At 43.7% G+C, this 13,382-nt stretch overlaps 3 protein-coding genes across 3 annotated transcripts; 2 read left to right on the top strand and 1 right to left on the bottom strand.

Moving 5' to 3' along the window:
* Positions 1-728: 728 nt before the first annotated feature.
* Positions 729-3,302, bottom strand: atp5po (ATP synthase peripheral stalk subunit OSCP). The gene is made up of 7 exons (XM_033973544.2): positions 2,891-3,302; positions 2,313-2,363; positions 2,131-2,241; positions 1,935-2,064; positions 1,222-1,334; positions 1,067-1,153; positions 729-963 (listed from the first exon to the last, which is right to left on the bottom strand). The coding sequence occupies exons 1-7, from the start codon at positions 3,008-3,010 to the stop codon at positions 853-855; spliced, it is 723 nt and encodes a 240-aa protein (XP_033829435.2). The 5' UTR covers positions 3,011-3,302; the 3' UTR covers positions 729-852.
* An 85-nt stretch (positions 3,303-3,387) lies between these two features.
* LOC117377179 (serine/threonine-protein phosphatase 2A catalytic subunit beta isoform-like) lies at positions 3,388-6,746 on the top strand. The gene is made up of 7 exons (XM_033973537.2): positions 3,388-3,504; positions 4,067-4,276; positions 4,364-4,537; positions 4,604-4,693; positions 5,060-5,221; positions 5,291-5,409; positions 5,809-6,746. The coding sequence occupies exons 1-7, from the start codon at positions 3,403-3,405 to the stop codon at positions 5,879-5,881; spliced, it is 930 nt and encodes a 309-aa protein (XP_033829428.1). The 5' UTR covers positions 3,388-3,402; the 3' UTR covers positions 5,882-6,746.
* An 84-nt stretch (positions 6,747-6,830) lies between these two features.
* On the top strand, positions 6,831-13,013 carry sfxn1 (sideroflexin 1). Its single transcript, XM_033973535.2, has 11 exons — positions 6,831-7,010; positions 8,623-8,792; positions 8,865-9,035; positions 10,240-10,338; positions 10,828-10,903; positions 11,104-11,189; positions 11,261-11,388; positions 11,460-11,509; positions 11,619-11,668; positions 11,795-11,842; positions 11,965-13,013. The coding sequence occupies exons 2-11, from the start codon at positions 8,629-8,631 to the stop codon at positions 12,059-12,061; spliced, it is 969 nt and encodes a 322-aa protein (XP_033829426.1). The 5' UTR covers positions 6,831-7,010; positions 8,623-8,628; the 3' UTR covers positions 12,062-13,013.
* Positions 13,014-13,382: the final 369 nt, after the last annotated feature.

Raw genomic sequence — 13,382 nt, 5'->3', positions numbered from 1 at the left:
GAACACACAAAGAACAGAGAAGATCAGCTGTTAAAACTACACGTGAACGGCAGGATGTGGCAGAGGCCTACCCGGTTTAGGACTGGACCAGACCCGAGGACAAAAGAGACAAAACTCTCACATGTTTCACTGCTTCAACAGCATTTTATAAGAATATAATTTATCACAACAGAAATGCAGGAAAACGAAAGCCTCCCCTGACACGTGAAACCCACTGTAGTTAATTCATAATGTTTATTATTACAGGCCTTATTGTCACAGAACCTCCTCTACTGCCCCCTCTAGTGGCCACAGAGGGACGCGGGGTTTGTCTTTGAGAATTTCCCATTTCTTTTTCCATAACATTTACGTACAAACTTATACACTGGATTGAATGTGTAAAATTGTGTAAAGAACAGAACACGAGTCTGTGAATCTGCATTTTCTGATTAAAGCAGAAAACATGAATGTGAAGTATTAATGTTTAAACACAAGGCAGTAAACGTGGATATAGTATCTAGCATTTATTAAAGATTTTGAAAAGCTCAAAAAATATGCATTACTATGTGTGCTAAGTCACCACTCCACACATCTGCCCAGTAAATCAGGGGCTTGTCGTCATGGCGATAGAAGAGTTTCATGTTCTGTGGATTCAAGCAGGTGGTGCACTCCCCACAAAGGTTAAAGTGAAACTTTAAAATGATCATTTTTCACAATGAAACCAGTCACACAAACTGACAAACCAAATGAGTTCAGTTTTTGTTTTATTTATTAACATCTATATGATTTTATACACATAGTACTCAAATGCTCACAAGAAGCAAGAAGCAAATTACAGTGGCCGTCCTCCACTTTGTTAAAACTCCGGGGGAATTATGTTTCCCGGATGAGCTTTGTCAACTTCTGAATCTTTGTTTTAGTCGACATGTCCGCATACTTGTCTCCAATACTGACAATCATGCCTCCGAGGATCGCAGGATCGGACTGAAAAAATTAAATATAGAAACATTAGAATGAAACATGCATTTTAAAAAGACACTAGAACATTTGTAAGATCATTAAGATTCATTAAAACTGGTTAAAGCACCTTTGTTTCTAGTTTGATGGTTTCACCTTTCTGAAGAAACCCTTTCAGAGCAATTTTCAGTTCAGCGAGATTTGCTTCATCCAAAGGCTGTGAACACAACACGAGGATTTAGCTGCGTGTCATAAAGAGACTGAAGAACATCACGCCTCACGTACCTGAGCAGTTGTGACGGAGCAGATGACCTCTCCACGGTGTGCACTCATCATTTTAGCAAACGCAGTGATGACGTCGGCAGTCAGATTCAGGCGGCCATTTTCAGCCAAGACGTCTAACAAAACAAAAAAGAGCTTTAGTCTGTGACCTGATCATGTGACTGCGCCTTAGAAATCAAATCACGTAACATTGTTCAACATTTAAGTCATATTCATTTCTGCCTTTAATAATCTCATGGAATCTGTGACTCTGCTTATCATTTTTTGTCTTTAAAGTTCAGTATTTGAGTCAACTTTCTTACATTAGATTGTTCTTAGAAGGAACTGTATGCAACTGTATTAAAGACGAGTCATGACCCACCTCTGGCCCCAGGCACAGGGTAAAATGGTCAAATCAAATACTGCGTTGAGTGAAAATAAAATCCACATTGTAACTGGAGATGATGGCCAAGTTGTTCATGTTATAATTCCAACATCCAATCAAAGCAGATTGCAACTGGCAACCCAAATGACTCATGTGAGGCTCAAAGTTTAAAACTTTAAACCTAAAAGGACTCTCTGATCTGGCCTGTCCTTATGAGAAACACGTGCTTGTGTTTTCTATCTGCAGGATAAGTCATTGCTAACATGGGTTCAATTATGATTGTAAAACCTTTTATTAAAAACAGTGCAGTTCCTTCAGCGTTCACAAAAGCAAACAGCCTCGTGCCACTTACTGATGAGGTTCAGTGTGATCGGCGACACTTTTTCCTTTGCCAGGGCTTCGTTAAAAGTCTTCAGTTTGAGGCTACGCTTCACATGAGGATCCATCACAACACTGGAGAGTTTTGGGTCCTTGATCACAGTCTATGAGACAAACAGGTTCAGTTCTGTTGAACAGCATACACAGACCTTTGTGTCATTAAAACTCACATGGACTTTTCCAAGCTCCTGCTCAACTTGGTCCAGTTTTTTCTGCTTGCTGGCAGCAGAGAACAGAGCAGTGGCATAGCGGCCTTCCACGCCATAGACTTGAATGGGTGGCTAAAAGTTAAGATAGTGTAAGACATTGGTTTTTCACATATTCAAGATGAATTGTGGCATAAAAACCCTACCTTGACCAGCTTTGAAACTGGTCTGACTGCAGATGTACTGAACTGACGAACCTGCAAAAGAAACGGTGTAAAAATCAGAGAGAAAAAAAACACTGAACATTGGCCAGGCCCGGAGACTGGACAAGGCCCTCCGGTTTCCTCTTGAATTTACCCAAATTGTAATAGATTTTGCATCTGAGCAGACTGGATAAAGCAGACAGTAAAGTGAACAAAGTGACCACGTCAAACACATTTGAAGGACCGAGTCTCCTCTGGGATGAATAAAGTTTCACATCTGACTTCGTGATGAGTCTTTGGGCCTCCTCTGAGTGAATGTTTTGATGAATTAGTTCGCACATCTCTGTACAAAGCTCATAACTGCAGTCACACAATGTTCTGCAAGGTTGAACAGAGCTAATGTGTTAGCACGTTAGCTAGCACGTTAGCTGTCATTCAACAGCCTCGCGCTTTATACAAAGCTTATCATAGTTTTTCACTCCATGAAAATAACCATAACATTAGAGAAAACTCTCTGCATTAAACCTGCCACACGCAAAGTCCTAAAGATACAGAATAAACAGCGATAATAAAAGTCAAACCTGCGGTCCGAACATGAGCGCCGCCATTTTCTCCTCCAGCCGACCGACAGAAACACGCATGCGCAGTACCCACTGTGGCTCTGACCAATAGGAGCGCAGCTTGATACCCCGGATGATCATAACAAACGCATTTGTTTTACTTTAAGATCGATTACTTGCTCCTTTCACTTTATTTGTTTAAGTAAAAACAAGTAAAGGGGAAATTACAGAGGATTCAACACCCAGATAAAGAAACAGAAAAAAACACGTAAATATATAAATTCAATTTGTTTTTTAACCATAAGAAAGTCATATACGTTTATTATCTATTTGTTATATTTATTCTACTCGTGTACCCGCTGATAAAAACTAAAATCTAAAAACGACAACAAGCGGCGTGTGTGACGCAGTGTTTTTGTGGCGCACAGACGCAGAGGCTCCACAGCTGCGTGTGCGCCACAGGACGGAGACAGACCACTGCCGCGACCAAGTATTTACTTTGGGTTTATTTACAGCTGCTTGTCGCTTTAGGCATGGACGACAAGACATTTAACAAGGAGCTGGACGCGTGGATTGAACAGCTGAATGAGTGTAAACAGCTCTCGGAGAACCAGGTCAAAGTTCTCTGCGAAAAGGTAGGTTTGTGAAGAAATGAGCTCTGTTTTTCATTACAAGGGATAATAAAAGGCGCGAGGGGGACACATGTTTATCCAAACCTGTCTCTGTTCTTTACAATAACGTCATGTAGCCTGATTCACGTGTGGCCCTGTTTTGGAGCATCCCTAAACGCAGCACCACCGCGCAACACCACCGCACAGCTCAGCACCACCGCACAGCACCGCGCAACACCACCGCGCAGAACCACCGCACAACACCACCGCACAGCACCGCACAGCACAGCCCAGCACCACCGCGCCACACAGCACCGCGCAACTCCACCGCGCAGCACCGCACAGGTCGCTGTATGAAGCGCTCTCTCCAGAAGATGGAGCCTGCAAATAGATTTTGATTGAGCTACGCCCACTCCAGGCTCTGTGTCCAGACTCTGTGTCCAGAGGAAAAGGCTGTTCACGTGTTGAATGATGTCTAATGATGTTGTATTGGGCGCACACACTGTACACGGCCGTGCGCACGTGACCACACCTGAAAATGTCAAGTCATTGTTTTCTTTTTTTATTTCTTTCTTCATCTTCCCAGGCAAAAGAGATCCTCACGCAGGAGTCCAACGTGCAGGAGGTCAGATGCCCCGTGACCGTGTGTGGAGATGTCCACGGTCAGTTTCATGACCTCATGGAGCTGTTTAAGATCGGAGGCAAATCTCCAGATACAAACTACCTCTTCATGGGAGATTATGTTGACCGGGGCTATTATTCTGTGGAGACTGTTAGTCTGTTGGTTTCTCTTAAGGTGCATAGAACATAAATACAAATATCTGAAGTGTGTGCAGGAGCCGTGAGCCTGAACAGAGGAGGTGAATTATGTCTTTATGTTTAGGTTCGATTTCGAGAAAGGATCACTATCCTCAGAGGAAACCACGAGAGCAGGCAGATCACACAAGTCTATGGATTTTATGACGAGTGCTTAAGGAAATATGGCAATGCCAATGTTTGGAAATATTTCACAGATCTGTTTGACTACTTGCCTTTGACTGCACTGGTGGACAATCAGGTGAGACGCACAGCTGCACTGACCCTCCTGTGTTTTTATGTGAGCTCAATTTTCATGTTGTTTAAGATTTTCTGCCTACACGGAGGCCTTTCCCCATCGATAGACACATTGGAGCACATCAGAGCGCTGGATCGGCTGCAGGAGGTGCCTCATGAGGTACAGACGCCTGCTTCTCTTTTGTGTGCTTTATATATTCAGTTTGTTTGGCTGCAGTAAAAAACACAGTTACATCCAAGTCTTCAGGCGCCAAAATGAAAGTGCATCATCTGCTTCTCCAAAGACATGTGATAGAGTAAGAGACTGGACTCCTTCTCCTGAGTCTCTTCAATACAAAATTTATAAATTAAAAATCTCAGAGCCCCTTTGGACACCTCTGAAACGATTCATGTCTTCTCTTCTATTGTCGTCCTTCCACTGCATTCGTTTAAACTGGCAACATGAAGCATTAAACAGAATAAACACAGACCTTTGCTTCAGTGAACCTTTAATAACAGTCTGGTGTTGTATTCTTGGATGTTTCAGGGCCCGATGTGCGACCTGCTGTGGTCAGATCCTGATGACCGCGGGGGTTGGGGGATTTCACCTCGAGGAGCAGGCTACACGTTTGGACAGGACATCTCTGAGACGTTTAACCACGCGAACGGGCTGACGCTGGTGTCTCGAGCCCACCAGCTCGTGATGGAGGTAGAGCTTTTTATCCCAGTCTCACGTTAAAGCTGCTGTTTTCTCAAAGCGTCTTGTTTGTTTTTACAGGGTTATAACTGGTGTCACGACCGTAATGTGGTCACCATCTTCAGTGCTCCAAACTATTGTTACCGCTGCGGGAACCAGGCGGCCATCATGGAGCTGGACGACACGCTGAAATACTCCTTGTACGCATTTCATTAGGGAAGCACTGATCTGAGCCTGGTATCTGATATCGACACTGATACTGCGCTACGCCCTCTATTCAGGCTGGATCGACCCAGAAAGTCTCATAATGTTTGAACTTTTATTATTCCGCCGCTCTTTCGCTACTTGAGAGATAAAAAAACAGCTACATAACACATTTGGATCAGTTTCGTCTTATAAAATAAATACAGAAATAGAAATAAATGCTGTTTTCAGTCTCCGGTATCGGGTTGGTATCGAGTATCGGCCGATCCTTAAAGCTAAAGCATCAGAATCGATATCGGCGCTGAAAAGGCTGTATCGGTGCATTCCTGCGTTTCATAATCTCCTCACATCCGTGTTATTGTCTCTAAACGTCAAACTGTTTGCTCTCGTTTCAGTTTACAGTTCGACCCGGCGCCGCGCAGAGGAGAGCCCCACGTCACCAGAAGAACTCCCGATTATTTCTTGTAAGACGTGAAGAGCCTGGTCAAAAGGAGCGGCGTTTGTCTCATGGACCAGTGCGTTTGTGCCATATCGAGGAACCAACACGATCACTCCAGTGTAAATCTGTGTCCCGTCCACTTCTCTGCATGAGCTCTGAGAATCCTGCTGGTTTGTCAGGAGTTTAAACCACGTCACACTTTTGTTACCGATGACCCGAGTGCGTTTCTGTTCTACTACTATGTAATAACCGATGTTGATGTGGCATGGCTCCGGCGTCGCAAACGTTTCTTTCTGAACTGTCTATTTATTTATTTTTGGGAGGACGAGGGGGCACCGCTGTGTCTAAAGTCGACAGATGCTGTTTATGGAGAAACTCTGCCCCGTTTTACCTTTTATAAAAAACAAAAAAACAAAACAAAAATCAAAACAAACATAAAAACCTATTTATTTTGCCTGAATCTGACCAGTGGAACCTGACCATAGTAAACTCAAACCAAACCAGACACTTACAGACAGCACTGAAGCAAATAAACCTGCAGTATTACTTATTTATAACTAAAGTATGTATGTCTTTTATATTACGCACAACTGACACAAACTCGCTTTACAGACTCGAGCTTCTTCCACATCATTTCTCACTGGGCCAAGATGTTTTTGGTCCAATCTGTTTTAAATGTAGCCTGTTTGAACGTCCTCGAGCTCAGCCGCCTGAAATCACACAGTCTTTTATTTATTTCCAGCCAACATTACAGTAAACGCGTGAATATTACCCCCCAGAACAAAGTTTCACCAGTTATTAATGATTTCTAGGCTCAGTGTCAAGTGGGGAACGTGCGCGCGCTCTGACGGATGTGGCGCTCGAGCTGCTGATGAAATAAAACTGTTCAAACTTAAAACTGTCCACGTGTGTTTGTCATTCGTCCCTTTGAGGCTGTAGTGTTTGTGTTCTTCACATTTGTCCTGTACACGTGCGTGATGAGCCCGTTCCAGACGCACACGCGCGCCTGTGTCCGTGGCGCGTTTATTGTGGCGGTGACGCTCCGGACGCGGCGCGTGTTTCCTCCGTTGTCCAGAGGAGCTGCTTCTCCTGCGGGTTAAATTAGCTGCTGCAGCGTTTCAGAGCAGCCTCTCTCGGACCACAGGAGCCCCCGGTGCAGTAAGTGTCCTCTGTGTGTGTTTGTGTGTCTGGATTTGAGGTTTGCAGCGCGCGCCTGGAGTTTCTTGTTGCGTAAAACTGCAGTGATCGTGTTTTTTTTTTTTTTTGGAGAGCGCGCACGGGGCTGCAGCTGGATGCGTGGATGTGGCAGGTTGGTACTAGTTGAAGCGGGAGCAGCACAACTGGATGTGTGTGTTTCGGGGCAGGTGTGTGGAATAAACGCTTTTACACGAAATGTTCTGGATTTTCGCCTTTTTGCGCGTGACTTTTGCGGAGCCGCTGTGTGCGCTCCTGGTCCAGCTGTAACTGGTCTGTGTCGGGTTCATCCCCCGGACAGGAGCTTTGTCTCGGAGGATTTATTTGAACAAAAACGCGTTTGGTTGAGTCGGTCTCATCACACACGTGTGTATTAATGAGGCGTTGTGATAATTGGATACTTGTTGTAAATCACTGGTTAAATATAAAGCCACGCAGGCCGCCGCTGATTGGCTGAGCGCGAGGGCAGAAGGGGCTGATGGGACCGAGGACCAAAGGCCTGTGTCCAAAGTTCAACAGATTCATTAGAGACAGAGTTATCTCTTATACACGAAGAATCTAAACACACACACACACACCCACCACACACACGCACACACACACACACGCACACTCGTGAGGGCCCCGTGCGCTTTAATTGAATTTAAAGGGACATTGCGTCTTTTTCAGTTCTGTCGTGTCTTATTCCAGTAAAGATGTTCTCAGAGAAACACTGAAAAAAACACACACACTGCACCAGAGAGACCCGTGTGAGACATGAGGCCGTGTCCACAGCAGAGTATGTCCACAGCAGAGTGTCCACAGCAGAGTGTGTCCTGTCCAGAGTGTGTCCTGTCCAGAGTGTGTCCTGTCCAGAGTGTGTCCTGTCCAGAGTGTGTCCTGTCCAGAGTGTGTCCTGTCCAGAGTGTGTGAGGGGCTGTTCTTACACTGTCCTGTCCACAGTGTGTGTGTGTGTGTGTGTGTGTGTGTGTGTGTGTGTGTGTGGGGCCCGTCTCACAGCTGCTTTTAGCCACAGTTTGGGGGTTGGTCTGGATAAAAGGGCTTTGCAATTTAGCGCTTCACAACCTTTGTGTCAGGTCAGCCGTTCCCATAGTAACACGATGCTGAATAAGCAGCAGCGTGGGGCAGCATTTGTTTTTCACAAGTGCTTTTGGACTTGGGGCAGAGTTGGAATGTCTCAGTCAGTTCAGTGAAACTGAAACAAGTCTAAAGAAAATCATCACAAAATGAAATGTGTCTCCAGATGATCAACTCTGAGCTGATGCTGTGGGATCAACAACAACAACAACAACAACAACAACAACAACAACAATAATAATAACCTCACAGGGATCAGCTACTTCTTTCTAATTGAAAATAAAAATACTTTTACTATTTTGATCCTGTTTCTTGATGTTTATCCAGCTCCATCTTTACCTCAGTGTGTGAACAGTAAATGTATGTTTCTATTTTTATCTTTGCCTTTTAAATAAATAACCTAAACAGACTGAGATGTGCTTCTGTGTTTGCTCCTGTGTTTATGTCTCATGGTTCATGGAGCATCTGTTTGACTCTCCTCCTGTGCGTTTCTCCTCAGATAAACATGGCGGCAGAGCTTTCCACCACCATAAACATCAACGAGCCTCGGTGGGACCAGAGCACGTTTGTGGGTCGAGCGAAGCATTTTTTCACCGTCACAGACCCGAGAAACGTCCTCCTCACCAACGAGCAGCTGAGCCAGGCTCATCGGATCATCACTGACTACAGGTCAGGCCAGCGGCGCATTTCTGCTAAAAGACTCTAATATTTACAGTCAAATCCTGTTTGTCTTGTTCGTAGAAAAGGCGTCGTGTCCCCGGGTCTGACAGAGGACGAGCTGTGGAGAGCCAAATATGTGTTTGACTCAGCGTTTCACCCCGACACCGGAGAGAAAATGATCCTGATCGGACGCATGTCGGCACAAGTCCCAATGAACATGACCATCACAGGCTGCATGATGACGTTCTACAAGTAAGACCTGTACTGTGTACTGTGTGTACTGTGTGTACTGTGTGTACTATGTGTACTGTGTGTACTGTGTGTACTGTGTGTACTATGTGTACTGTGTGTACTGTGTGTACTGTGTACTGGGTGTACTGGGTGTACTGGGTGTACTGTGTGTACTGTGTACTGTGTGTACTGTGTACTGTGTGTACTGTGTACTGTGTGTACTGTGTGTACTGTGTGTACTGTGTACTGTGTGTACTGTGTGTACTGTGTGTACTATGTGTACTGTGTGTACTGTGTGTACTGTGTGTACTATGTGTACTGTGTGTACTGTGTACTGTGTGTACTGTGTGTACTGTGTACTGTGTGTACTGTGTGTACTGTGTGTACTATGTGTACTGTGTGTACTGTGTACTGTGTGTACTGTGTGTACTGTGTGTACTATGTGTACTGTGTGTAATGTACTGTAGTGTAGTGTAGTGTATGTAGTGTAGTGTACTATACTGTACTGTACTGTACTTTACTGTACTGTACTTTATTGTACTTTACTGTACTGTACTGTATTGTAATGTATTGTACTTTACTGTACTTTACTGTACTGCACTCTGCTGTACTTTATTGTACTTTACTGTACTTTACTGTACTGCACTCTGCTGTACTTTATTGTACTTTACTGTACTTTACTGTACTGCACTCTGCTGTACTTTACTGTACTTTACTGTACTTTACTGTACTGCACTCTGCTGTACTTTATTGTACTTTACTGTACTTTACTGTACTGCACTCTGCTGTACTTTATTGTACTTTACTGTACTTTACTGTACTGCACTCTGCTGTACTTTACTGTACTTTACTGTACTTTACTGTACTGCACTCTGCTGTACTTTACTGTACTTTACTGTACTTTACTGTACTGCACTCTGCTGTACTTTATTGTACTTTACTGTACTTTACTGTACTGCACTCTGCTGTACTTTACTGTACTTTACTGTACTTTACTGTACTGCACTCTGCTGTACTTTACTGTACTTTACTGTACTTTACTGTACTGCACTCTGCTGTACTTTACTGTACTTTACTGTACTTTACTGTACTGCACTCTGCTGCAGGTCTGTGTTTATAACATGTAACTGTAATAACTGTAAATATAAATGTGCTGATATTTATATAAATCATGTCTTTATTTTCTCTGTTCTTCGTATTTTTTTCTTTTTCTTTTTGTTTGTAGAACGACTCCAGCTGTTTTGTTCTGGCAGTGGATCAATCAGTCGTTCAACGCCATCGTCAATTACACCAACAGAAGTGGAGACGCTCCAATCACAGTCAAGTAAGAGTCTGTGACCTCTGACCTCACATGTGTGTGACCTCTGACCTCACGTGTGTGTGACCTCTGACCTCACACGTGTGTGACCTCTGACCTCACATGTGTGTGACCTCTGACCTCACGTGTGTGACCTCTGACCTCACGTGTGTGTGTGACCTCTGACCTCACACATGTGTGTGACCTCTGACCTCACGTGTGTGTGACCTCTGACCTCACGTGTGTGTGACCTCTGACCTCACGTGTGTGTGTGATTTCCACATTTACAGAACACACATGTTTTGATGTTGAGATTCTTGGGGCTTCTGCCTGTGTCTCTATGTGTCTCTGTCTCCATGTCTCTGATGTGTGTCTCTGTCTCACGTGTGTCTCTCTGTCTCACGTGTGTCTCTGTGTCTCCGTCTCACGTGTGTCTCTGTGTCTCACATGTATCTCTGTCTCACATGTGTCTCTGTGTCTCTGTGTCTCTCTGTCTCACATGTGTCTCTGTTTCAGTCAGTTGGGTGCGGCTTATGTTTCTGCTACGACTGGAGCTGTGGCGACGGCTCTGGGGCTGAACGCTCTGACAAAGGTACAACTTTATTTCAGTTTATTTCAGTTTATTTCAGTTTATTTCAGTTTATTTTAGTTTATTTCAGTTTATTTTAGTTTCTCTAATGAGGCTCGTGTGGACGACGTCCTGCACTAAACCTGAACATGAAACATCTGAATTTATGTGACTGATGTAAAAATATATTTGATGTAAAACAAAAGCACTTGTTTTTGGCGCAGCACGTGTCTCCGCTCATCGGGCGCTTCGTTCCCTTCGCCGCTGTAGCTGCTGCAAACTGTATAAACATCCCCCTGATGAGACAAAGGTAAACTCCACAGTCAAACTTTATAAATGTGTCATTCTTACAGTAACGATCTGTCTCCGTGTGTTTCACAGAGAACTGAAGCACGGCATCCCCATCACAGACGAGAACGACAACAGGTTAGGAGAGTCCACCAAAGCCGCTCAGCAGGCCATTTCTCAGGTCGTGGTCTCCCGAATCCTCATGGCGTCTCCGGGGATGGGTACGAACCCTTTTCTACTGAAACTTTAGACTCGCAACAGAGCTGGAGTTTTATTTATTTATTTTTTTCAGCCATTCCACCCTTTCTAATGAACCACTTAGAGAAGAAGGCCTTCCTGAAGGTAGGACTTTCTGTTTCCAGACTGTAAATGCTTTTAGCAGCTCTAAACATGAGCCCATGGGCCACTCCACTGTGGGACTCAGCTTTGCCTTTGTGCCTGGTCTTTTCAGAAGTTCCCATGGATGAGTGCACCTATTCAAGTGAGCCTGGTGGGATTCTGGTGAGTGGACACAGATGGACACAGATGGACACAGATGGACACTGATGGACACTGATGGACTCTGATAAACCTTCAGATACTTTGATGTTTTCTGTTTTTGAGTTTTTGTGTCATGTTGTGTTTCAGTCTGGTGTTTGCCACTCCTCTCTGCTGTGCGCTCTTTCCTCAAAAGAGGTGAGTGGAACCTTTGGGTGAAATGATGTGGACGTTGCATAATCCTGTCCTGTGGACTGTTGCGTAACGTGTTGGTTTGTGTCTGCCCTAAAATGTGTCACGTTCCTGTTTTGTGGCTGCAGCTCCATCTCAGTGAGTCGCCTGGAGCCTGAGCTACAACAGAAGATCCGAGCGAGTCACCCCGGGGTGGAGCGCGTCTACTTCAACAAAGGTCTATGAGACACGCCCTCCGCCCTCTGACCACACCCAGTGTCCGTTTTATTTAATGTGCCAAAGTTCTGTTTCTCCTTATGTCTCAGAGGGAAGCCCCTGTTTGGAATCACATACTTGATTTTGTAAATGTGAATCTTGAGTTTATTTTAAGTACAAACATCAAACTGCCACTGAAATGGCCATAATCATGATTAAGTTTATTTAAGACCAAACTGTGACGGTGATGTTTTTAAGGGTCTTCACTTGTCTAAATGACTCAGTTTTATTTTGTTTTAATGATTTCGACGCTTCTTAAGGCAGTTGTGAGATTCAGTGAGCGCTCTGTGTAAACTCAGTTCTTCTTATTGCAGGGTCCAGTAGAAAACAAAAGGGGGCGATAAGGTGCTACAGTATTTGATGTCTTAATGTTCATGTACTTTTACTGTGTTAGCGACGCGTCGTAGAACAAACCACTCCTCTATAAAGTGCTCACTTTATCAGCTTCAGTATTAAAACAGGATTTACTCAGATATTTTCTACTTCAAAGTCAAATACAAAAGAGGGAAAAAGAGCCAGACTTTTGTTTCTGTTGTAAAATGAGAATCTAAAGATGTTTCTATTGTGGTGTGGACTTTATTCTACAGTTGGATATTTTTGTGTTGAAAAATGGAGAATATTTTGAATTAAAGATCCATTTGTTCACTTCAACATGAACTTTGACTCCAAACACATCCCCAGAGTAAATGAGGCTCACGCAGGTTCAATGTAAAACAGTGTTTACACTTTAAATGTTATTCATTAAATGTGCAAATTTTCATTTTGTGCTTGTATATTTTGCTCCTCACTTTCTGTAGATATTAATGTTAAATAAGACGTGTTTAGAGCGTAGACTGTATAAAGTCTATGGTTTAGAGCGTAGACCGTATAAAGCTCCACATTTGAACATTTGAACATTTTAAGTGTATTAAAGCTCTTTTCAGTCATGTTCTCTCATTTGGGGCGTTATGTCACAAAGGTTTAACTCTAATGTTTTAACTAAAGCTGTCAAAGTGAAAAGTGCATAAAGTTTTTACATAAACTCAAATATTGTATTTGAAGAATGTGCTGGTCTGAGCCACAGCGCCTCCTGTTGGTTGAAGCATCAAACAGCACTGCCAGATTAAAAAGCGTTTAATGTCAAGGCACATCAAGTTCACTCCACACTCACAGATCCGACTCGTTCTGACGCACAGAGACGTATGATTGACAGTAACAATAAACAGACAAAAAGGCAGTGAGAGCAGCTGATCCCACAGAGAAAGTGTCATGAAATAAGAAACTTCAGAACAATCGTCCAACACAACCAGAG

This window comes from Periophthalmus magnuspinnatus, chromosome 10 (assembly GCF_009829125.3).
Source record: "Periophthalmus magnuspinnatus isolate fPerMag1 chromosome 10, fPerMag1.2.pri, whole genome shotgun sequence".
Taxonomy (NCBI): domain Eukaryota; kingdom Metazoa; phylum Chordata; class Actinopteri; order Gobiiformes; family Gobiidae; genus Periophthalmus; species Periophthalmus magnuspinnatus.
This window is presented reverse-complemented; position numbering and strand designations above follow the sequence as displayed.

What these genes read in the sequence shown, in the direction of transcription:
- atp5po (XM_033973544.2), bottom strand. Translation starts at nt 3,010, where the DNA reads ATGATCATCCGGGGTATCAAGCTGCGCTCCTATTGGTCAGAGCCACAG. An exon ending in CGCTCATGTTCGGACCGCAG is followed by an intron (nt 2,364 to 2,890) that starts GTTTGACTTTTA and finishes TTTCTTTTGCAG; the next exon opens with GTTCGTCAGTTCAGTACATC. An exon ending in GATCACACTGAACCTCATCA is followed by an intron (nt 1,335 to 1,934) that starts GTAAGTGGCACG and finishes TTGTTTTGTTAG; the next exon opens with ACGTCTTGGCTGAAAATGGC.
- LOC117377179 (XM_033973537.2), top strand. Translation starts at nt 3,403, where the DNA reads ATGGACGACAAGACATTTAACAAGGAGCTGGACGCGTGGATTGAACAG. An exon ending in TCAAAGTTCTCTGCGAAAAG is followed by an intron (nt 3,505 to 4,066) that starts GTAGGTTTGTGA and finishes TCATCTTCCCAG; the next exon opens with GCAAAAGAGATCCTCACGCA. An exon ending in TGCAGGAGGTGCCTCATGAG is followed by an intron (nt 4,694 to 5,059) that starts GTACAGACGCCT and finishes TGGATGTTTCAG; the next exon opens with GGCCCGATGTGCGACCTGCT.
- sfxn1 (XM_033973535.2), top strand. Translation starts at nt 8,629, where the DNA reads ATGGCGGCAGAGCTTTCCACCACCATAAACATCAACGAGCCTCGGTGG. An exon ending in TGCATGATGACGTTCTACAA is followed by an intron (nt 9,036 to 10,239) that starts GTAAGACCTGTA and finishes TTTTGTTTGTAG; the next exon opens with AACGACTCCAGCTGTTTTGT. An exon ending in GACGCTCCAATCACAGTCAA is followed by an intron (nt 10,339 to 10,827) that starts GTAAGAGTCTGT and finishes TCTCTGTTTCAG; the next exon opens with TCAGTTGGGTGCGGCTTATG.